A 23,727-nucleotide genomic window follows, 5' to 3' on the forward strand; every position below is an offset into this window, starting at 1 on the left:
ACAATAGAGAAGGGTTGGTGAACCGAAGCAGAAGCAAGAGTCCTGCAATAAATCCTGCCTTTATGATCTGTCTGTATTATCTTCAGCTTTTGTTGAAACTGTTGAGGTGTCGATTCAACTGTATGGTGGATGAGGATGCACTGTATCCGTGGTGTTTCTATTATTTCATCCCTTCCATTGATATTAATGGGAGTAACCGAAATAACAGAACCAACTCTCTGTATATTAAAAAAAGGGAAACCTGACGGGACAAAGGGCATAAGAATAAATACATACACTATACATAAATCTGAAATTTCCTACAGTTACATGATGTTATATTCCATTAACTACATACGGCTATTACATGGTGTCCTTCACATTATGGTTGTTCACATAAACAGAACGTTATCACAGTAACAGTTGTTTATAATGTATGGTTATCCTTCTTTATGGAGCCAGTGACTTTAGGTCAACAAGCCACGAGTCAGAGGAGGACAAGAAAAAACAGCATGTTTGTGCAGAAACACTAAAGGTTGAACAGGACACACAGCAGAGACACGAAGTTATTGATAATCTATCAGCCAGGGCGGAAGCACGATGCGTATCAGGGGTGATGTAAACATCAAAAGCCTGCAAAGAGTGAGTGATGACACAGATACAGATGCACAAAATACATAAAAAGGAGTGAGGATGAGATGAGATGTCAAAAAGCAAAATATGTATTATTATTATTTTCATGTGTTCCTCATTCATCCAAATCCTTATTTTGGACTTCTTGAAAATTGCCCTGCTCTGGATCTTCCACCACACCTGCCTTCTCTCTCTTTCCACAATTTAATTCTGTTCTTTTTTTCTATTTCTTCTTTGCCACTTGTTTTTTCTCCTCTCCGTGTCCTCAAGGAATAAATAGCCTAAGGTCTTTTCCACAAAAATAACAAGGACAGACTTCTCAGCTGGACTCTGCTTAACATTGGAGAGAGCTGAGAGTTGCAAGAGGAGATTTATACAACCATGTGTCCACTAAAGATTTACACAGGGCATGCAAGAGCCACAAATTGTCTGTATTTTTCTGCTTTTGTAGGAGTTAAACAAGACGTCACATGTATTGAAACTGAAATTTCTCATTTACAAAAGCTCATTCTAAGGCATGATGCTATGGAGAAAACACATATATTCCCTTTTCACTTTCGAAACAGCTTCATATCATAGACTATACATATAAAGATGGATGACATGACCCCAGAAGTGAAGCCACTGCAATATAAAACATAAACCCGCCTCCTCAATGTTGACAAAAGAGACATGAGCCAAACTAAAAATACAAGGTAGAAATCTGACAAGTGGTTATTACTGTGATAAGTTTGGTGGTCGATGTGGCACAGAACTGGGTTGTAAAATGCATCATGCATGTCAATATCACTATCAATTTAAAATTAAATTGATTAAATTAAATTGAAATGAACTGACTGTCTAGGGAGATGCTGAGAAGATGATTATTGAAGTGGGTTATTATTTACCTAGTCAGCAGAACTGCTACGTCATGGTGCAGCGGGTGTTCATCTCCTTTCATGTTGAGCTTCTTCTGCCACTTACAGAAGCTGTTCAAGCTATTGTCAGCATGATGTGTAATCTTCAAGTCATCCTGTTACCCACGTCACATTGAGATGCAGGGGAGGGACCACACAGTAAACACAGAAAATTAGTAGATAACTATAAACGTACAAAATGGACCATTACCAGTGTGCAGGGAAGAGAAAAACACAGATTATATTTGATTTGATAGAAAAGGCTACGCAATGAGGTACAGCTAAATTACACCATCACTAGTTTTATTCAGTGCAGTCTGTTAGTGGGTGCTAACAGTTATTCAGACAAAAGCACAGACGTCATATGTCCCAGTGTTGAATAGATTTTGGTAATATGTATTTGTGTTTTGTGTATCTTCTGTTAATAATCTCCTCTGAGTAATAACAGTAGATATGAGGCTGATCAATATGGGCAATAATTTACAGCCCAAATAGAATATTTAAGTCAGATTAACAACAGTACAGACCTGGGCTAAAAAACATACAGCATTTTAAACTAGGGAAGATTATTATATTTCTAAGAGGCAAAATATGATAATTCTAAAGATGAAATTAGACGTGAACATTCTTCCTAAAAGTTATGTAGTTTAAAATCTGTCAAAGAATATAACTAATACATTTTAAAGCTTTGATATGATTCCAGATTGTGGAAGTGGTACACTGCCTCTTTATATGGACACGGCTCAATACACTGCTATGGAAGAAGAAGGTCAATTTGTGGAGTGAGTGCTCTCGGGAAAAAAAAAAAAGAAAAATCAGTCATTTTGTTTTTTAACTCCTCTTTGTACTGGCACTTATTGTTTTACTTTTGATTTTTTCAATTATACTAATAACACAAGTGAGTGACTGGATATACTATATAAACACCTCAGATTGTCTGGAGTGGATTGCATTGGAGTTCAAGAAGAAAACCTTGTTTTTTATCATTATGACTTGTACTGTATGTGATTTTGGTGCTATTGGACTAATTTGTCACAGCATGATCAATCGACTGCACTTGTGTTGGTCTTAGTTCTGTTTATTTTCTCTGTTCACATCTATATCTTCTTATCTGGTTATACAGGAAACATTTAAGTTCTATCTGATAAGTCACTGCTGCCAACAATGTAAAACAGAAATTATTTTGAACTCGAATAACCTTTGCTTGAGTCATTATGAATTGGGCTATGCAAACAGTAAGTTATGTGTATACAGGTTTTATTCAGAAAAAGCCTGAGAGACTGACAATTTACAGTCACAGCTAATTTTGTAAAATGACACTTTCTTTGAGTTTCAAAATTAGTTTCATAAACATGCTGAAAAGAAAACATCTGTTGTTTAACTACCGTCTTTTAATTGGTACCAGAAAGCAAAATGAGTTTGGCACAGACTTTAGTTAATATGTGAGCAAAATAACTTCCTGGGCTTTGCTTAGCAAACTAATAGAAATGCTGAGGAAAAAAACAAGTTGTGAATCTTAAAATACAAAGCAGCAGTTTCCCATGTAATTATAATGAAATGAATCACTACTGTCATGTTTGTACACTAAATACTGTATGCAGCCAGATAACTGAAGGCTAAACACCACCTGCAAGTCCTCCTAAAGCTCATGAACTAAAATGTTGTTTCTTCAATCCAACCAAGTAGACCAAGTAGACCAAGTGGACCAAGTAGCTACAGTGCATTCAGAAATTATTCAATGTCAATGACAGTGAAGTGAAAACAGAATTTTAGACATGTCTGTAAATTTATTAAGAAGGAAAATCCTTAATGGAAACCTGCTCCCCAGCGCTCAGGACCTCAGACTGGGCCGAAGGTTCGCCTTCCAACATGGCAACGACCCTAAGCACACAGCCAAGACAAAACAGTGGCTTAGGGACAACTGTGTGAATGTCCCACAGTGGCCCAGCCAGAGCTTTGACTTGAACCCTGTCCAACATCTGTCAACCAACAGAGACCTGAAAATGGCTGTGCTTCGTCCGTCCCCATCCAACAAACCGAGCTTCAGAGGATTTACAAAGAATGGCAGAAAATCCCCTAATCCAGGTGTGCAAACCTTGTTGTGTCATACCCCAAAAGAGTCAAGGCTTTAATGGTTGCCAAAGGTGCTTCAACTAGCTACTGAGAAAAGGGTCTGAATACTTATGTAAATGTGATATTTCAGTTTGTTTTTTTTTAATAAATTTACAAACATTCCTAAAATTCTGTTTTCATTTTGTTATTATGTAGTACTGAGTGTAGATTAATGAAAAAAACTTAAACAATAGTAGCATCAGGCTGCAACATAAGAAAATTAAAAAGTGAAGGACGTCCGAGTACTTTCTGAGTGCACTGTAAGATAACTCACTTTAGATTGCCTTGAGTGCTACTGAAAAGACTGTGGATGAGGCTTTGTGTGGTTGTGTTTCAAACAATTCAGTAAATTGCATGCTCTGAATATTGATTTTAACCTTGATTATATGAAATACTTACATTATCACTGTACACAAAGATTCACTTCTATAGGCTTTGAGGACTAGAGCTGTAAATGTAACCGCATCTCCTCAACAAAGATGTTTTACCTCATCCTGCTCCAGTAAGATCAGTCGAACAACCACAATGTTGATCGCGTTTCCAATACTGGGATGTTGAAACAGACCTGACACCTAAAAATAATTTTTTTTAAAAAAGACATCAATCAATACAATCTGGATATTGAATGATTCCTACCTATCATCACACTGTGTAGATCAAAATAATCCAAATTATAAAATTAATATATTATATAAGCTGCTGATGTGTAAATGAGCCTTATTACAGTACAGTGTATGGTAACCATGACTGAAAGAAACCAGTCCCATTGAAGTATGACTCATTGCACAGGCCAGTGCATTGAGTCATACAATATCTAGTAGGAACTTTGAATATGTCAGAAATTAAATCTACTATGACAAAGAATACACACATAATCCATTCAATAATAATACATTCACATAAAACATCATCGTCCATAATCATCAAGAGTCTTTGAAAGTCTGGTTATATCAGACGCGTTGCTCCAACATCTGACTGTGCCGGAGCAAACTAAATGTGCTTATAAATAATGAATGACTGAAATATTTTACTTGTCAGAAACATCTTCTTCTCTGGATATCATACATCAAGTGATTTGCAAGATGACATGAGTTCATAAAAAACATGAGCAAAAAAGAAATATAGTGTTCATAAATAAGTTGAATTGGTGTGTAATTAACAGAAAATACCCACCTTTGCATTTTCTTAATCAATGAATGAGCCTTTTAAATCTACACAGGGAGCAGCTCTCCTTTCACAGACGCAGCCATGTTGTGTTGTGCTACCGTGTTTCTACAGTAGCCCAGAATGGACAAACCAAACACTGAATCTAGACAGGGAATTGTCTTTCGTTTTAAAGGTGATGATCACTGTACTAGTTGGTGGCTTGTGAGGGCTGCTCAGAATGTAGCTTTCTCCAAACTCACCACTAGATGCCGCTAAAGCTTTCACATTTTACACATTGCACCTTTAACGGGCAACAATCTATAATTATAACATCCAGTCATATCAATTTAAACATTTTTAAACTTACTCATAGTCACTGCAGCTTTGAGTTTTCAGTTTCATTTCTGTCATCCTTAACATCAAAATAATTATATTTCAAATATTTCAAAATAAGATGGTTTGCTTGGTGGATGCATCCAACCTAGTGTATCACACTATTCGTCACCTATATTTAGTCAAAAATCCACCAGAAAACATATAAGCTCTCTATGCAGTTATAGTACATTTAGATGGGCTTTTATTTTCAGGCATTCATTTATTGCATTTATAGCTACATAATACATGAAGCCTCAGCTTTTGATCTATATTTTAACATAATAAATGTTTTGTTCAATGGAAAAAGAAGCATTCCGAGTAACTGACTGAAGCTGACATGGTGCTGCAATGTTTTATTTGCGAGATTAAGTGATTAAAGTTTGATGAACTCAACTATATTGTTAAAAAGCTACAACAGATCACAGCAGCGAGAGACAGCACCTTATTCTGCAATCAGAGAACTAAATTTCTAAGTAACCAGCAGACTATGCAACAGCTCAGTTACTGCAGAGAGTCGATGAAGCAACCCTTTTAAATTCCTCTCATTTTCCTTGCTGTCAGGAAGAAAGTGTACACACTAAACCATCTGCCTCTTGTGTAACTGATGCACATTAAGCAAAAACGGCTTTGAAACACATAAAAGTTTTAATTCATCACAACTCTGTTTATCGCCATAATGTGCATTTGCACCTAATCCTGCAGGTTTAAGTAGTTTTTACTGCATTCCCATTGCTGAATGTCTTTAGCATATGTCCACATGGTCTGTTTGTTTGTTAACACAGAGTGATAATAAATATCCCAGAGAAATTCAGTAATTCACCATTAGATCTCCATGTGAAAGGATGTTGGGAGCTATTTTTATGAAATGGCTTCACATTTCTTTGTACTGATGTTTACGGTCCTGGCTGTAAAGTGCAGCCGTATACAAAAACACAAACCTCTTCTGATGTTCACAACTTCTAGACACCACTGGTGATGAGACAATGGAGCAGCTGGTCACTAAGGAAGATGATGCCATTACTTATTGTTTGGGCACGGGTGAGAGGTTCTTTCCCTGGATGCTGTGCAGGACTGTTTTCACAAGGCTTATTTGTTTGTAGTGGTAGAGTTCAAAGAGGGACTGTACAGGACTCAAAAAAGAATCATGAGAGGATGTGGGGAATAATGGCTGCTTCCTCAGTGTATTATTGTCTGATAGCTCAGTTAATCCATGGGTTTCTGTATCACTGAATTGCCTTTCCTGATATTCTGCCCTCTGATAGCACAGTTATGTCACTGATATGACCTTATTTTGCAAAATCCTACTTATGTGCTAATGACAGGCGAGAAGTCTGTTTATTTAAACCCTAAGTGGAAGGCAGCAATAACTTCGATTGTGAAAGGCTCGGAAGTCATGGCTGGAAAAATATATAGTGAGTAGAAGATATAGTACAAGCGTTTAATCCTTCTCTACCTGATACAAGGATGGAAAAAGTGAAACACTCCAGTCTCAATCAGTCTCTGGGAGGACCTCCCAGGAATTACAAAATGTCATTTATAATAAGAGACTTCTTCCTTATCCAATCAATTCTAGTATGAATAAAAAAATGATTTGTGCAAACATTATATTAATGTTATTTTTAATGTCACATACTTACTATGTTCATAACAGCAAGGACGTAGCTTTCCACAGCTTTGCTCCCATGATACTCTACCATTTTAGGATCAGCTACCACCAGCGTTTCCACCCACTTCTCTTTGCTGACTGAGCGCCGACGAATTTTCCTGCTTCGTCTCCGCTGCCGCTGCTCCCAGCGCTCACGCCGTCTCTCATCGACTTCATAACCTCGATGGGAGCCTGGAGACGGGGGACAGAAATAAACTTAAAACCTTCTTACTGAGGTGTACAGAGTGCCAGCATAGCACTTTGAGTATGACTTTTAACCACAACACAGTGTATGTACATGTTGTTCTGTTCTTTTTTTATTATTTGTTTATTTATTTTTTATTAAGGCCTTGCTCATGACTGCTCTGCTTTATTATCTTGCCTGCGATCAAAATGATGAGTTGATACAGTAGGTCACTGCAGCTTAAAGAACAAATTGTATATAAGAAACAATTTAACTTTAAAATGAAGCAACGTCAGTGTTAAACTACATTACACTTCGAGTAACATGGTGCTGTCAGTGCATTGATGTGGTTTGGACAATGCTGCAAATCACTGTGAGCTACACTGGATTTAGTTATATTTTCTATTGTAATGACGCTTCAGGCATTTATTTAATCACTAGAAAGACAAAAAGAAACATTTTTCACAGTGTTTACCACAGTATGTCATATTATTCAACACTAAAATATAGGTAAATTGCAGGTGTTCCATAATTATTTTATTTTCAGGTATAAGATCATAATCTAATACCTGAGCCTGAAAAAACATAGCACTTGGTAACACTAATAAAAGGATAACAAAGCTGTTTTGTTCTTTGCTGAGTGATTCACATGGCAAAAACTGTAAAGTCCTAATAATGTATTAACAAACTCAATGCACATCTGGTTCTCTTGCACAGGCTCACTGTTCTTTCAGGGCTAGATGAGCCCAGCCAGAATTTTAAGCAGCTGGTTTATGAGCTAATTTCTGCTTGATTATTAGCCTGAGACAGAATCATGACAGAGACAAGAAAATGTCATTATCATCATTCTGGTCAATCATTGCTCAGTGTCTTATGAGTGAACAGTGGATGAGACGTATCCCAACTACTTCACACGTGCTATCTGACTGTGTGTTACATAATTTCAGGGAACGAATAACAAATGTGAAATTGCAAATATTGTCAAACTTTTAGGTATCACTTTATTTTTGGGATGTATATGTATGTGGGTGTGTGTGCTGAGGAAAGAAAGTAATTTACTTTTAACCCCGCAGGTACCGTTGACAGCTTGTTTCCCTGAGATTGGCTGTATGACCGGACTCCAGGAGGGAGGGGACACGTGGCGTTTATAGATGGCATGGGCCTGTGGTGCTGAGGTCTCGTCGCTCGATTTCTCCAGCGGTTGAATAAAAAACTCTTCATCAGAAAACTTGAACAGTCCTGTCTGAAGAGAAGAAAGGCTCTGAGTCAGGTTCTCATCATCTTGCTAAAGATTTAATTATAGCTACAGTATTCATTTTTTCTTCTAATGTTTTTTAGCTGAAATAGGCTACAAAAAATATTCATGGAGAGATGCTGTCAAAGGCTTCTGTGAGTGATTGCCCAGCCAGGACGCTGGGCTGAGATGTACCCATCTAAAGTTTGTGAGTGAGTGCTGACAGACAACAGCACAGTTAAATGGGGAACAGTTCTATAAATATGGCAATACAGTGCAATCTAAAACCACCAACACACATTACCAAGATATGAAGTGCTCTTTACTGTTCTGTAGCTGCCTGAGTCACAGAAACTACCCTGTTAGAAAGCTAATGTGCAAAGAGAAGCTGTTATTAATATAAAACATACCAAAACAATCCTGAACCAAAACTGAGTCCATTTTCTATTTCTAATAAAATATTCTCAAAAACTTGTAAATATACTTCACGAAGACACAGTTTGGAAGCTCAAAGCGCTGATTTAGTCCTGAGCACACAAACTCCATAACTTTCAGGGAAAGAGCATAAACAGCATGATGTCTTGGGTTTACTGTAGACACTCAGGACTCCACTGAGACAGGAAAGATTCAGGGTCACATAAATTAGGCCTCTGCCCCATAAACCACACTGGCACAGGGCCAAAACCAGGAGGACTGACGCTGCAGTATATACACAGACACATACCACAGGAAAAGTTAGGTACAATTAGAGTAACAAATCTAAACCAGCTTCAAAGGGTGTCTGTTATGTGTTGCAGGTTGTGCCTACATGTTAAAGTATGGACAAACTGCTGTACATCTATAATGCTTGTGCAGAGAAAATGAAAGAAGCTGTGCACTAGTCCCTCTGGTCTTAATGCTTTGTTCTTATATTTCCCTCATTGCAGCTTATCTCCAGTCATTTAACAAACTTGTCAGCCGGCTGCTTAAACCATCCCTAATGGTCGTTCAAAGTCAAAAGCTGCATATAAACAGTGGGATTAGGAAACATTCTTCAGGCACAGCAAGGAGGAAAGCTGTATTAAACCTCTTCATTTATTCAGCCATATTAGTTAAAACACCAAGTGGGTTTGACCTCACTGATCTTCACTGTGCATGTAATGATAAGTTCTGTGGGTAGGATGGATAGATGCCAAAGAGAAACCTGCTGGATTTTAAAATCTGATGTCTGAATATATCCATGTGTTAATGAGGAAACAGATTAGGAGACATGTCAGTGAATAACTGATTACAGACAGATTATATAGATTATCTTTACCGATTGGCTCACAGAGGTATGACTGGAAATGTTGTTTTGATATTACCGGGAGAGTTATTCCTTTGTGTTTGACATAATCGTACTTCAGGTGTTCTGCCTATAAAGAGATTCAGATTTGAATAAACAATTTGAATAGTTTCTGCCTTTATGAGGACCCAGTCATGTAGGAATCACTGGGCATCTAATATGTCCTTATTCCCCATAGTACCCAAAGAACACTTCTGCTTGTTTATTACAAAGATGGCAATGTTTTACTCTGCCATGGACAGAGGGCAGTTGCCTGGGGTTGTTTACAGGCATTTAGGATTTTAGCAATATGAATAGACTCAAAGACGCCTGATAAGCACAGGTAGATGTGCACTGATTTCTTGTACACTTCAATATAATTATGGAGACACATCAGACCGACCTCTGTAGTGTCTGTTCGTGCATCATATGATTTTCCACCTGGATTACTCAGTTTTCATGTACGTTTACTAAATCACTGGAAAAATCACTGTGTTTGGTGTTTATTAAAATGTTTACTGCAGCTGGAGTAAATAAATAATGATATCTCATCATTTTCAGCTGATTCCATCTTCTTGTTCACATAAATAATTTATTACTACTGTAAATTATAAGCCATAAATAATTACTGGATAAACACAAATTTATCTCAAGTGATTAAGAAAAATCACAAAATGAAATGAATATTTCAACTACTTACTCACTGTCTTGCTTAGAGTTACATGAAAAAAAAAACTGATTCCACTCGTTTCTGTCAGTCCAACAACAGTTTTAGGAAATGTTTTGTACAAACGATTTCTTGGCTGGGAGCGTTAACGTCATGGAGTCTCTGCTTGTTGTTTTGTAACTGCTCCCAGCCAAGAAATACTCCAACACATAAACCCTATAAAACATTGACCGTGTATCCCGTTAACATATATTTTAGTGTAAGTTGTAGTAGTAGTGGTAGTACAACTTATTAATAAAGTTTTACCTGACTTCAAAGTCAAGCTACGTAGGTGTTTTATAATTTACTGTACATAGTTTTATTACTTATTTGGCTATAACCATTTAAGAAGTTGATTTCTACTCCCTGTTACAGATTACTGATTGAACACAGATTGAACACAGATTACTGATTGAACACAGATTGAACACAGATTGAACACAGATTACTGATTGAACACAGATTGAACACAGATTGAACAACTCCATACACACTGACAAAGACGTGTCATATTTCATCGACATGTGCTGTGCAGCAGGTGTCACCAATTAGTTTCAATTGGGGCCAGTTTTTCTTAACGTTGTTCATTGCCAGGGCAAACATTTTCCAGGTGCACAACCGATGCAGGCACGAATGCTTTTAGTTCCTCTTATTCCTTGCTTTGGTTATTTCTTTTCATTTATTTAAGTTTGCATCCAAGGGCGGAATTCATTTTGAGTGCAAGAAGCTGAGAGACTGCTTACTGCAGTGCGTATAACACGAGATTAGAAAGTAGACTACTGGCATTTCCATCAGTTTTGTATAGAGAATCTTCTGTAGGTTAGTGAAAAAGCATGTTAATGCACATTAATCATGACTTTGTGCATTCAAAGGTAAAGCAACTTAATATTAGCACTGATGTGTTAAACATAAATACAAAGTGGCTGCTTTATCAGGTAGGACATTTATCTTCCAAGCAAACAGCAGACCTCATTTTCTGAGCTCTGTACATAAAGGCTGCAGAGAAATCCTTTTCATAAATAAAGTCATTCTTTTAAGAAGATCTCCAACAACAACAGCACATAAAATCATCATCCACAAAGACACATGAGATAAAAGAAACATGAAACAATAGAAAACCAGCATCAGCGTCCACCCGTCAGGTGTCCATACTTACTGTCTCCTCACAGACACACATGGGTAAAATGTGTTTAATCAGACTACAGAGGAAACATTAACACTCATTTCACAAAAAAAAAAAAAAAAAAAAAAAAAACCTTTGGATAAACCACAAGAATATTGGCAAATGTTCCCCAGTGCAATCTCTCTAGTCTTTTGGAAGTGGCATATTTTCGTGAGCTTGGCTCTGTTCTCCAGCACAATGGATTTGAAATGAAAAGATTGGATATGAAAATAAAGTGCTAACTCTCCAGCTTTATGGTTCAACTACAATTATATTCAGTCATACATTTTTGATATGACTACTCCAATAGTCCAACAGTCTCTGTTATTACAGAGAAAAAAGTTTTTTGGAGAAATATCAGACACACTGAGTGTTAGTGCCTCTGACTGACAGTAGTTAGCAGGCTGAGCTCCATACTGCCATCAGCACTTGCTTAAGGCTCAGTACACACATACACACTGACAACTTAAGATGCCCAATTAACTTTCAAAGTCAAAAGGTATGCAGAGACGATCTGTGCTCAGACCTGGTCAAGTCGCTCAGTTCTAGTCAACATCTTCAGGGTGGCCGAGCATCTTTTTCTCCTTTTTAAGGTTATCTGGGGTATTTTGCCTTTGAGAGATGGTTTACAGTCAAGAGGCAAACAAGAATTGTAAGAAGGGAGAGTCAGCTGTTTTTCACAGCAGCACATTGTGACTTGAGGAAAAGCACAGGTGTTAGTGCAAACAACAACTTGCTCTGTTCTTTTCAAGTGTCCCAGTAAGCCACAACAGCTTGACAGTGACCCAGTATGAACAATACCAGCTGCAGCACTGCAGGGACACTGGGTCAAAGACTAGAAGTTCCCCGTTTTCAATTTAACCCTTGTATTCCCCTTAAGGTCAATTTGATCCCAGTTCACTGTGTAAAGTCTCTAAATAAAGGGTTGTCATCATTTTGCATTTTGCAGATACGAGGTCTGCCATAGTTGTTATGGTGTTCTGTGCCAGCACTGCTGGGAAAGCAGAGACATGTTCATACGTATACAGTGACGTAATTATGTGGCTATGTGGTGGCTCTCTAGCCTGTGGAAAGCAAACCAGTTCTAAGAAGGTTCCCTAGCTGAACTGAGACAGAGGATGATAATAGAGAAGGGGGAAGGTTTTGAGACTGAGAAGAATAATACCTTTAGTGCTGATCCTCCCGTTTCCTCTCAAACTCCAACCAACACGTTAATGTAATTTAGATGAACTTCTGTCAAATCCCAATTTAGTCTAGTATAGACTACTTTTTTGAAGGTGTCTTGAAGAGCTCATGACTGACAGCATATCAGGTAGAACCTTGGAGTTATGTGCGATTTAAAGGATAGGTAGGTATTCAACAAAAACACAAAACAAAGTATCTGAAACATGATCTTGGGTAAGAATATGGATCATAAGAATTTTCTGGAGGAATAAACTGCTGAGGTCAACAAGGACAAATGATTGCAGTGAATTTGAGGATAACAGGATGGTTAACATCTCTGACGCCACTGATGGTCCCTAACATATCCATTAGTGTTCTAAAAAGTCTTTCCTTTATGAGCGCACATCTGCTATTACAGATGCAACATAAATAGCTGTAGAATAATGTGGCCTGTAATTGGACGCCTGTTGTGATGCTGCAAATGCACTGAATGGAAAGTCACTTTGTTCTCACAGTGAACACTTATCAAAAAACAGGTGCAATAAGCTTTAACAGCCTACAGGTGGCACTGGATGTGTATATAGTATATACTCCACTGCTCGCAAACATCTTGCTTAAGTGGGGAAAAAAGTATACACTCTGTGTGGGGTTGAGCACTTAAAGGTCCAATGTGTAATATTAAGAGAGATCTGAAGCTGAAATAGAATAGAGTGTTCATAAATATGTTGTCATTAGTGTGTAACCACAGGAAAATACCAACTGTTTGCCTTTCTTAATCTCAGAATGAGCGTTTTAAATCTACATAGGGAGCAGGTCTCCTTTCATGGAGGCAGCCATGTTTTGCTACCATGATTCTACAGTAGCCCAGAATGGACAAACCAAACACTGAGTCTAGAAAGTAAATTGTGTTTTGTTTTAAAGGTGATGGTCATTGTACCCTCTATGTGAGTGGCTGCATTCTGCAATTTCACCACTAGATGCCGCTAAATGTTTCACATTTCACACATTGGACCTTTAGGTTCCAAATATCAACAGAGGAAAACAACAGACATGCCTGTTTTCATTTATTCACTTTCAATGGATCTCAAGACTTTAAGCAATATTAAGTCACTTGTTTATCCACTCACCAGTCCCTCACAGGTACTTATGGCTGCATTCCCTTTAACAGTCCTCTCGTCCCACACTTCACCTAAGAAATGGCACTGGGAGGATCCAGGAGGACGGATCTGGACGCCCTCTATCCCACCGTACCTCGTCTCCGTCAAGAAGCCCGGAGCCAGCAGGTATGGGTTGAGGGTGAGGTTAAAGTGCAAACTGTGGCTCCCAAGCCACAACTGGTAAAAGACTCGATCCAAGTCCGTTGGTTGCTCTGAGGCTTCCCGGCGCTGCTTGCGGCGAGCATGATGAGACAGGAAGTTGGACAGGAAGCGACCTTTGGCATCAACTCTAGTGGGGTGAACCACTTCATACGGAGGCAGATCCTGAAGAAATCTCTCTATCAACGTCATGATGGGAAGAGAACAAGGGAAATATGGGAAAGAGGAGGGTCATTAAACAATTAAGAGGGCGTAAAGCTGTAAACAATTCTCTAAACAAAACCATATGGGTGTCTGATCTGTCATTTTATGGTTTATACAGTCCCTGTTTATGGTTTATATAGTCCCTGCTTCAAACGGGAAAATAAAGCTAACATAGTTTAATAAAGTTAGAGCTACTTATTGCTCTGATAAAGAAGAAATAATACTCCTCTATTTCCTGTAGTCTGCTGAATCAGCAGCATGGAAGGTGGTGTGAGAAAGTTCTTCCTTCTCAGAGCAACAGTAAACAAAACGTGTATTAAGGAGATGAAACATCAGCCGTCAGAATAAGAACAATGATTTCTCACAGACATGATGGTGAGGTCTCTCTTCATTCAGCACTGCATGAAATTATCAGCACAAACACTGTCAGTGACACATTAACGCCAAATAATGAAGACCTGCATGGTAACCAGCTGTGTGTCAGGCCTTAGCTTTTGTTTCATGTTGACAAATAGTTAAAGCTGCAGTAAAAAATAAAGTGATGGCAATAAGTTGGCTGTCGTCAGTTTCCACCACTTTACATTCTACAAATTCTTCACCTTCAACACTTTCTGTTTAAATTTATTGCAAAAGATATTGGTGCCACCAGTCAAGTTACAATAAAGTCTTTCACTGTATATTTTGATGAAGATCTCCAGATGGAGACTGAATTTTCTAAATGTTTCCTAATTAAAATTTATCATGGCCTTGGCAGAGACGTGTGCTCCGAGTGACCGCAAGTTCCTCATGTGATGGTTGTTTTCATGAAAGGGATTTCACAGCACGAGTCTTTCTCCATCTGTAGTAATTATCATATCTTAACCAGCAAAAACAGAAATGTTTTCAATTATAATTTCAAGAGATCTTTCAGCTTTTTGTAGAAGAGCCCACTACAGTAGGTCCACGAGCGGTTATCTGACATGAGAAAAAAAAATGCAAATGAAATTCAATTAAAAATGTTTATATGTGTGTGTGTGTGTGTGTGTATTTGGTGTGTGTGTGTGTATTTGTGTGTGTATATACTGAACAGACACCATCACGCTAGACTGGAGGCTGGTTGCACCCAGTGGTCTGGGACCTCAGGAGTTCCTCAGAAACACAAGCAACATTGATCAGCTTCCTATCAGATCAAAATGAGCTGATTTAATGGATATTCCAGAAACTTTTCCATCTCTAAACTTTTACTTTACTAGAACACAAGCACTGTAGGGAAACGTCTAATCAAGGCGAAGTTTGTGCCTCAGTCATTTCCAGTTAAGAGTAGATTTAAAGTAAACCTTGGGTTTCCTCTGCCCACGTTCACCACGACAGCGTCTGGGTGATGCTTAACCTCAATGACACATGCTTGTCTGTAACATAGTCAGCTGCTTTACACAGGATACGACAGAGGACATCCAGAGCCCTTATTCTGCAACCTCAGGAGAGCAGCAGCTTTTCACATCCAAACCACAACCTAAACCACAGACTGAGGGGAGACTGTCTCCTACAAGACAAGAGAGGATTAATTCTCTGATGTGATGATATCCATTAAGCCTGACTACTAATAGACAGGAATGGAAACTAGCTCCATTATGAGAATAATAATGATGCATCCTTTAGGTTCCCAAAGTGAAACAGTGAACAGATCTCTCTGCTCAAAGGCACTTTAGAAAGGACAGATGAGGATACAGCCTCTGGTGGAAACAAGCTCTCTGCAGCTCACACCCGGAGCTTTATTTGTGTGGTCAGCCCAAGACCTTGTACCCAGCAGTCACTGCTGGCCTCCCCACAGAGAAGGACTGCTGGTCTGGTTCTTAATTATCTGGAGCGAACCCTCACAGCAGAAGGAGACAACATGAGGAATCCATCAAATCTTTTGTTTTCAGCCTCACTAACCTGATTCATGAGACTCTCCCAACGTTTTGCAGGTTTCCAGGACCAGAAGTGCGATGAAGAGGTGAGTGGGAGAAGGTCCGTGTGTGAAAGCGTGGAGCCTGTACTCCAAACGGCTCATTTTGTCAGGACGGTGGTCTGGATTTTAGAAACATTGAATCCTGTACTGACACCGCGTCAGTTCAATGATTTCCATATGTCTTAACATGCACCACTCGCTCTGCTGCGACAGGCGCTTAAACTGTGTCAGTCCCAATAAACTTCTCCACTTTAGGCCAATTTAGAAACATCTGCCGTGATTGTTTGTCGGTGTTAACTTTTCCTCGGTCCTCCATCAGTCTGGACCCGACACACAGTGACAGCTTAAAACTTTCCTCTGCAAACTTTCGCAGAGCCACCCCCACAGATGGGTGGGATTAAGACAATGGAGCTGTCTTTAAGGAGGGCTGGGGGCTTAAAGGGGACGGCCAGGCCTCCTCCAAGATATCGAATCTAGATACTTTCCAATTGGCACTTGCTCCCTAAACGGAGGTCCTTCGGGTTCTCACTGGGTCAGATGAGGACCGGTTTCCATATGTTGCATTTACTTGTAATCAGAGAAACGACTACAGATCAGGAGCTCGAGTCTGAGCAATATTACCTCAGTCTGAGCTTCAAGAATAAACAGTCTCCTTCAGTTTGAGCTCAAGAGAAAAGCTCCACAGAGAAGAAAACCTCAAGCTTACTGGTCTGAAAAAAAAACCTTGAACAACCTGGATCTACTTGTTCTCAGGTAAACACGGTGTTCAGGTGTTTTCTTTCTTACTTAGAGAAATGATTACACGTGTCTGAAATAGGTTTTTATACCACGAGAGACACGAACGAGTCTGGGTTTTAACATCCATATGGTCATTAAGCTTCACATCGTTTCTCTTCTCATTAGTGTTTATCTGCCCGAGCTGAGTGCGCCCTCTAGTGGGAGAATGGATGAACTAACTATTACTGACCCTTTAATCTCTACATGTCCTGCAGGGAGATCACAGTTTCAGGCTGAACATTAGTGTTTTGCATATTTGCTTCTAATCTCTAATTGACATATGCTCTCTACGGAACATGGCCTATATACACAGATTTAATTAGAATTGGAAACAAAATACAAAATAATAATAATAATAATATAATACTTTTACTTTAGTTAAATTGTGAATGTATCAAAGGGAGTTTTCCTCTAGTATCTGCTTTTCATTGCTTTTGTACTGGAATCTCAATAGACAGAAGCAGGTGATGTTCTTTATGAAGCAGAGGAAACAGACAAAGGGTTTTACTTTGTTCACAGCAGAAGAGTAATTCTGTCGTAAACGTAACATCAGGTTGGAAGAGTTTAAAGGACAACACAGGCCTTAGTCCAGGCTGAATTTGACTCTAAACACCAGTATGTTCCCTTTGCCTGGTGAAGTGCTGCAGGGCTTAGTGGACCCTTTGCCAGAGCTGCAAGGTGCCGTGCAACCCATGAAGTAACCACCCACACTGTCACAGCTTGGCATTTATAGCTTTCATCCAGAAATGTGGTCTGTTATTTACTAGACTACATGTTTGAGAGAGTGAGCAGATGATAATTAAAAACTGTGCACATTGATTCATGTAACAACCTCCTAAAACACCTTGGCAAACCCCTGATCCAGCCCAGAAAATTCAAGCTGACAGCAGAAAGACCCTGGGTTTAAATCCAATGACCAATCAGGGGGCACAGGTTGGTGTCACGTGTGTCAGTACAGTCACATCATGAACTTGTGAATGGGCCTATTGGGTGCAGGTCCAGGGGCCCAAAGTGTCAGGGGACAGTCTAAATAAATAGAAAGCGATTGTGAAAACAGACACAAAACAAAAGCCAAGAGAAACAAAACAACAGATACAGCACAAAATTTGTAATGATGCAGAACAACTACACACATAGACACAAATGCAGTAAAAGTAAATGAAACGACATAATGTCACTGAAGCACCTGAGTCTCCTGGTCAGCGTTGACTCCTGATTTCATTTCTCTCACTAAAGCTTTTAGCAGGTAAAGTAAAAGTGACTATGAAGCTTTTTATTTGAATTATGTCTGAAACCAAAATTGTAATAAAGCGTCGCGTCACTGACGGAATATAAAGCGCAGGGAGCTGACTGGGTCTCCCTGCTCCTCGGTCACTTCTTATTGGACCAATCGTGGCCCGGCGGCGGAGCGACTCAGATATAAAAGCGGACCTGCTGTCAGTTGTCATTCAGAGGTGAGATGAAGATTCGCTGCACAGGGAGAAAGACCTGAAGCAGCTTTGCATGGCGCGCTCATGTTGTGTTTTCTAACCAGGGCGCAGTAGAAACCTTGGTGCGAGTCCACGTCATCAAAGTTAACCATGGATGAGGTGTTAAACTACAGCGCAGCAGTGAACCGAAGTTCGTCTGTAGACGACCGGTTCCGTTTCGATGACATCGATGTCAGCGCGGACGGCACCCCGGTCCTCAGGATACTCATCTCCGTGGTGTACTCTGCAGTTTGCGCAGTGGGTTTGGTGGGAAATCTGCTCGTCTTCTTCCTCATGAGGGTACGACAAGGTCGGAAAAGGTCCACTATCAATGTTTTTATCACCAACTTGGCAGTGACGGACTTCCAGTTCGTGCTGACTCTGCCCTTCTGGGCCGTGGACACTGCGCTGGACTTCAGCTGGCCGTTTGGAAACGCCATGTGTAAGATCATCCTTTCCGTCACCGTGATGAACATGTACGCCAGCGTGTTTTTCCTCACCGCCATGAGCGTGACCCGCTACCTGTCCGTCGCCTCGGCCCTCAAGAAAAAACACCACAGGAGGTCCCGGTGCGTAAAGTGGGTGTGCGCGGTTCTGTGGGTGGCGGCAACAGTGGCGACAGCTCCGACAGCTGTTTTCTCCACCGTGACTGTGGTCGCTGGAGAAAAACTCTGCCTCCTCAAGTTTCCTGAAGTGCACGACTGGCTCGCCCTCTATCACATCCAGAAAATACTGATCGCCTTTATCATCCCCATGCTCATAGTGTCTGTTAACTACCTGATGCTCCTGCGCTTTGTAAGAAGAAGGACCATGGACAGTAGCAACCCGAAACGGAGATCCAGAGTCACCAAATCTGTCGCCATAGTAGTTTTGTCCTTTTTCTGCTGCTGGATGCCAAATCACGCCATCACCTTCTGGGGGGTGTTGGTTAAGTTTAACGCAGTAAACTGGGACAAAGCATATTACATGGTACACACGTACGTGTTCCCGGTCACCGTGTGCTTGGCACACACAAACAGCTGTTTGAACCCGGTGCTTTACTGTCTGATGAGGCCAGAGATCAGAAAGATGCTCAGCACTTTGTTTTGGAGAGTTTCCCCTCCATCCTCCAAGAAGAGCTGCACGACGCGCTCTCTTACGCAGGGAGAAACCCAGGGAGTCGTACCTCTTCAGATTCTGGATAACAGAGATTATAAATTGTCAGTCACAGATCCTAAATGTTTAGAAAGCTCAAAAATGATCCCGTTCACCCAGTGACTTCTTGTTAAAATAGATGGAAAGCTGCAACTTTCTTTTTTTGCTCTGGTTGTTCACATATAAGTGTCATTACTGGTGCGTAATGTTGTCGTTTGTGTCCCAGTGTTTTAAGGACACGGTGCAGATGCGCATTGTATCACGCGTTTGTCATGTAGCCTGTGACAAGTGTAACGTGACGTTTCTTTAAATCCTAAAACTGTCAAAATGACTCCTTGACTCCATCAGTGGAATAAATGTACATTTAGATTTTCATTCTCAGCTGCATGTGGATTTTATTTTCTCCTTTGTGATATTTTAGTTTTTACTTCACAGTAGAAAACAAACACAAACGCCTCTAGACGCAGCGCTCATGCAGCGTCTTGTCCAATGACTTACTGTATTATAGACGTGGATTCAAATAGATTTACATGGTCTTTTCTATTGATGTATATAGTCTGTGAATCCTGCCTGTAAATAAATGGCTTTTTCAAACCAAGGTTGTATCTGAATGGCTGTTCTTTCTCATTGCAGAAGTGTACACACTCTCACTGTAACACACAGGTTCACTGCACAAATTGCTTTCTCCTGCAGGAGCGACATGTGCAATTAGTCTCCGTTCTGTACTGAGAGCAGAAAAATCTGAGAGGTAATTACCACAGTGTCAAGCAGTAGCTACTCAGAGTACATAAAGATTATATAGTGTCTGCACAGTGAGTGGCAGGAATGTGAGAGAGCTTAATAATGACTGCAGAGGTTCCAGCTGTTACTTGGCATTCAGCACTGGTCCAGGTCCTACTGAGATGGTTCACCAAACAAAAAGCAGGAGAGTCTGGGATGGGGGAGTCTCCTGGCTGCAGGATGCTGGGGCTGCTGCCAGGTTTGTGTGCTAATGAGTCTTTCCTGGTTCCTGCTTCCTCCTCGTGCCCCAAGGCCCTATGTTTGGTGGTTTGCTGATGATACTGTGGCCTGCTATCACAAGATGTCCAAACCACGAAACCAGTATTCAATAAAGCAACAAGTGTTGGGTAATCTGCAGGTACTATGACCAATATACATAGTACTGACATTACTGTACTGAATACTAAAATACACTTTTGGAGCTGTATAGCAGATGTTCTAGGTGTTTGACTGTGCAGCCTGGATAGATTTTTCAAAATAAAAAATCATGCTACCTTCTATAAAAAAATCACTAAAGCTTCATGATATTTTTAGAATATTCTACAACACAGTGAAATTTCTTCTGCAGTGATAGAGTTGGTCAGTGATTCATTTGACCTGTGCGCTGCAGGGGGCTGTTACTAACCTTTAACAAGTGTACACACATTTAAATGCACGCGCACACACACACACACTGCATAAGCTTCAACACAACTACACTCAACAGATGCGATTGATATGGCATTTTGAATTTTCCTTACTGTACTTTTTCAGTGATCAGTGAATTGTTCAAGCCTATAATGATGCACAGTCTTTATTCCTATAAGCATTTGTAGGTTTGATTCCTTCATTATTGTGGCCAGTGGCCAGTGAGAAGGCAAAAAGGAAATCTCCACCAAAGGCTTCCACTTGCAGTATTTGTTTCATTTTTGTCCAAATATTTGCATTTACCTTGATTTTTGATATTTACATTGACACATTTTAGTCACAGTACATGCAGCACATGTTTATAGAATTTACTGAGGCATTTGAGTGAACCAAGCACAGAAATGAATCCATACTTTTTCTTAAATGTTTCATTCTTAACGTCAAATTGCTGTAACGTGTTCCCATTATTTAATTGCTGTGCTTAGTATTTGAGGATTATTTTATTTCTCATCTTTAGTTCTGTCTCTGCAGCTGTTTGTTTTTGTTTTTTTTACTGAATCCTCTTTTCTGCAGCAGTCTAACTCCCCCATCAATGTGTTTTCACTCTAGCACTGTCAATGGCAGATGGTTCACATGTGTTAACTGACTGAATCAAACCTGCAACCCTTCACACAAATGACATTTTCACTAAACCACAGCACCAAATAACTGCCTGCTGTGGTGTTTTACTAGCTAGTCTTCAGCCCAGAGACCAGTACTAAAGGCCACTTGCAGTGATTGGTTCCGATTTGATTTTGCAGGTGTCATTGGCAGTCAGAAGGTAACCTGCAGTTTTAGAATAGTTTTTGATTGACCTATGGAAGCACAATCATCTTTGTGTTACAAGGCAAATTAATGGCAAACCTGTACTGAACAACACTTCACTTAATTCCATTGATCTTCTTTTTTCAAACTAAACTGGTTCAGACTAATTATCTTTACAATAATTATAATATTCTGGTATTTATAAGGACAAAGATTAGGGAGATAACTTCACATACAAATATCATCATCATACACTCATTAGCATTGTCTGCTAATTAACAGTAGATAAAATATAATTAAACTTCAAATATTGGTCTATTGTATATGTAGTTTTAGAGTATAAGATAAACACTGCCCCATACTGGTGGAAGAAGAGCATTACAGAAATCAATTATTTTCTCATTTGAAATAGACATTCATAGATTTACAGGTATAGTCAATGATTTATTTGTTGTCGTATTATAGATCCTCACACCTTAAACTTAAACAAACTTACATTCATTGTTAACACCAGGAGGGTTCTGGCATATTGTAAGCGATGTACATTCACTGAACTCATCGTCGTGGCGTAATCATTTGGTTACAGCTCTATTTAAGAATTACTTAGTTCAACGTTTCCAGCAGTATTTCATGCACACCCTTTGCTCTGATGCAGTGCATGTTAAAAGGCATGCAACCGTGTCATTATAGCAGGTTCAGTAACACAAAGCTCACTTGTCTAATTTACCTTGCTGCCTACGTTACAAAGTAATGCCATAAACCATGTGGAATACTGAAAACTATTATGATACTGAAAGGATATAAAAAGGTACTTGACTATTTACAAAATTCAAGTTAATTTAATACAAAATAAAAGTGCATCAAATGTTTAAAGACCATCCTGCATTTTTTCCAGGTTGAAAGTATTAAAAGAAATCTAAAGAGAGGATGCATACTCTTCTCTATAGCAAAAGATGGAGAGTCTCAGAGACTGAAACATGAATCTTCTTTATACTTTGGTGACTTTAGTTAGTTTTATTAGTTAAATTTTGTTTCTTCATAAATTATTCTGCAAGTCAACTGAACATGCTGCAGATAAAACCCTTTAAATATCAAATTCAATATACAGTATAATAACTTTACATTTGTGGTAGCTTTTGGGTGCTAACTCACCCTTGAGGTTTTACATGTATTTCAAAATTGACCTTGAAAGTTTAATAAATACACGTCGGGAAGCGACAAAAGACTGACTGACTAACATTTGCCTTAGGCACAACTTATTGGCCTGAAATTTTTAGAACAGGTGGATTAAAGCTTGTTCTAGTCTTCCTTTCATACAGCCAAAAAAAGCACCACAGCTCCAGCCTGAAGCCAAGAGCTCCAAGACCTGTAAAGGGGTGACATTGAGGGCAGTGGAATCCATACACAAAGAGGGCCCCAATGTCATAACAGTGCAGGAATGCGAGTGAGTGTGACAGTGCTGATTCTTGGGGGTCAAGGGTTGTGGCGTTGGGACAGATCCAGTGCACTTAACAAGCCTTGCTTCAGCTATCATGCAGAGCTGTCTGTGCTGTGCCACTGTGGTGTTTGGGAGCAGGGGGAGGTGGGTTGGTCCCTGAGTGTCGGGTCCCCTGTGAAAAAAGGCGTCTGCTGGGGGCCCTCAGCCTGCGTTACCGTTCTTCAGCCACTTTCCCGTTGGCCTCCCTCTCATCGTCGTCTCTCCGCTTCTGCCTTTGGAAGAAACCGAGCTGGCGGGCAGAGCAACCAAACAGAGAAATAAGACAATAAGGGGCTTCAAAGGCCAATGTGGTGTAACAGCATGTAGCTACTATGCTGCACAAATGCACATCAGGCCGTTTATTACTAGAGCACTGCTCACTTATCTACTGCCTGAGCAATAGCCACTAAATGCTCAATACTACTGACTATAAAGAAACACAGCATGACTAATTACTGTGCACAATATGATGACTTACCTTCCAAAGAGCAAGACTGAGCAGGGCCAACAATAAGAGCCCTCCCAGCATGCTACCGATGATAATCCAGGTAGGGATTCTGTAATCTCCTCCTTTTCTGATCTCCAATATTATCTGTCAGACAAGAATATACGGCATGAGTTCTTGCACTGGCCAATAGATGGCAGCAAAGATCAGCGTATGGGTTCAGAC

At 39.7% G+C, this 23,727-nt stretch overlaps 3 protein-coding genes across 6 annotated transcripts in view; 1 reads left to right on the plus strand and 2 right to left on the minus strand.

Annotated features, from left to right (window-relative positions):
- adamts7 (a disintegrin-like and metallopeptidase (reprolysin type) with thrombospondin type 1 motif, 7) overlaps positions 1 to 16,311 on the minus strand; it is a 47,870-nt gene extending 31,559 nt beyond the window's left edge. For all 4 annotated transcript variants that reach the window (XR_003296425.1, XM_026320216.1, XM_026320215.1 and 1 more), the window contains exons 1-6: positions 15,974 to 16,311; positions 13,667 to 14,034; positions 8,030 to 8,213; positions 6,779 to 6,978; positions 4,109 to 4,192; positions 1,500 to 1,624 (exon numbers count right to left, since the gene is read on the minus strand). Coding sequence is in view for 3 of the 4 variants with exons in the window: in XM_026320216.1 (XP_026176001.1) it covers positions 1,500 to 1,624; positions 4,109 to 4,192; positions 6,779 to 6,978; positions 8,030 to 8,213; positions 13,667 to 14,034; positions 15,974 to 16,091 (1,079 nt within the window). In the remaining variant the exon portion in view is untranslated. The remainder of the gene's footprint in view (positions 1 to 1,499; positions 1,625 to 4,108; positions 4,193 to 6,778; positions 6,979 to 8,029; positions 8,214 to 13,666; positions 14,035 to 15,973) is intronic.
- A 2,035-nt stretch (positions 16,312 to 18,346) lies between these two features.
- Positions 18,347 to 19,492, plus strand: rxfp3.3a2 (relaxin family peptide receptor 3.3a2). Its single transcript, XM_026320219.1, has one exon. The coding sequence runs from the start codon at positions 18,347 to 18,349 to the stop codon at positions 19,490 to 19,492; it is 1,146 nt and encodes a 381-aa protein (XP_026176004.1).
- Positions 19,493 to 22,107: 2,615 nt separating this feature from the next.
- The window catches only part of itga11a (integrin, alpha 11a), a 39,997-nt gene continuing 38,377 nt past the window's right edge, over positions 22,108 to 23,727 (minus strand). Inside the window, exons 29-30 of the mRNA XM_026320007.1 lie at positions 23,536 to 23,649; positions 22,108 to 23,307 (exon numbers count right to left, since the gene is read on the minus strand). Of these exons, the coding sequence (XP_026175792.1) occupies positions 23,230 to 23,307; positions 23,536 to 23,649 (192 nt within the window). The 3' untranslated portion in view covers positions 22,108 to 23,229. The remainder of the gene's footprint in view (positions 23,308 to 23,535; positions 23,650 to 23,727) is intronic.

The sequence above is a fragment of the Mastacembelus armatus genome, chromosome 3, assembly GCF_900324485.2.
Source record: "Mastacembelus armatus chromosome 3, fMasArm1.2, whole genome shotgun sequence".
In the NCBI taxonomy this organism is placed as follows: Eukaryota; Metazoa; Chordata; class Actinopteri; order Synbranchiformes; family Mastacembelidae; genus Mastacembelus; species Mastacembelus armatus.

Excerpts from the sequence above, each read along its gene's own strand:
- rxfp3.3a2 (XM_026320219.1), top strand. The coding sequence starts at position 18,347 with ATGGATGAGGTGTTAAACTACAGCGCAGCAGTGAACCGAAGTTCGTCT.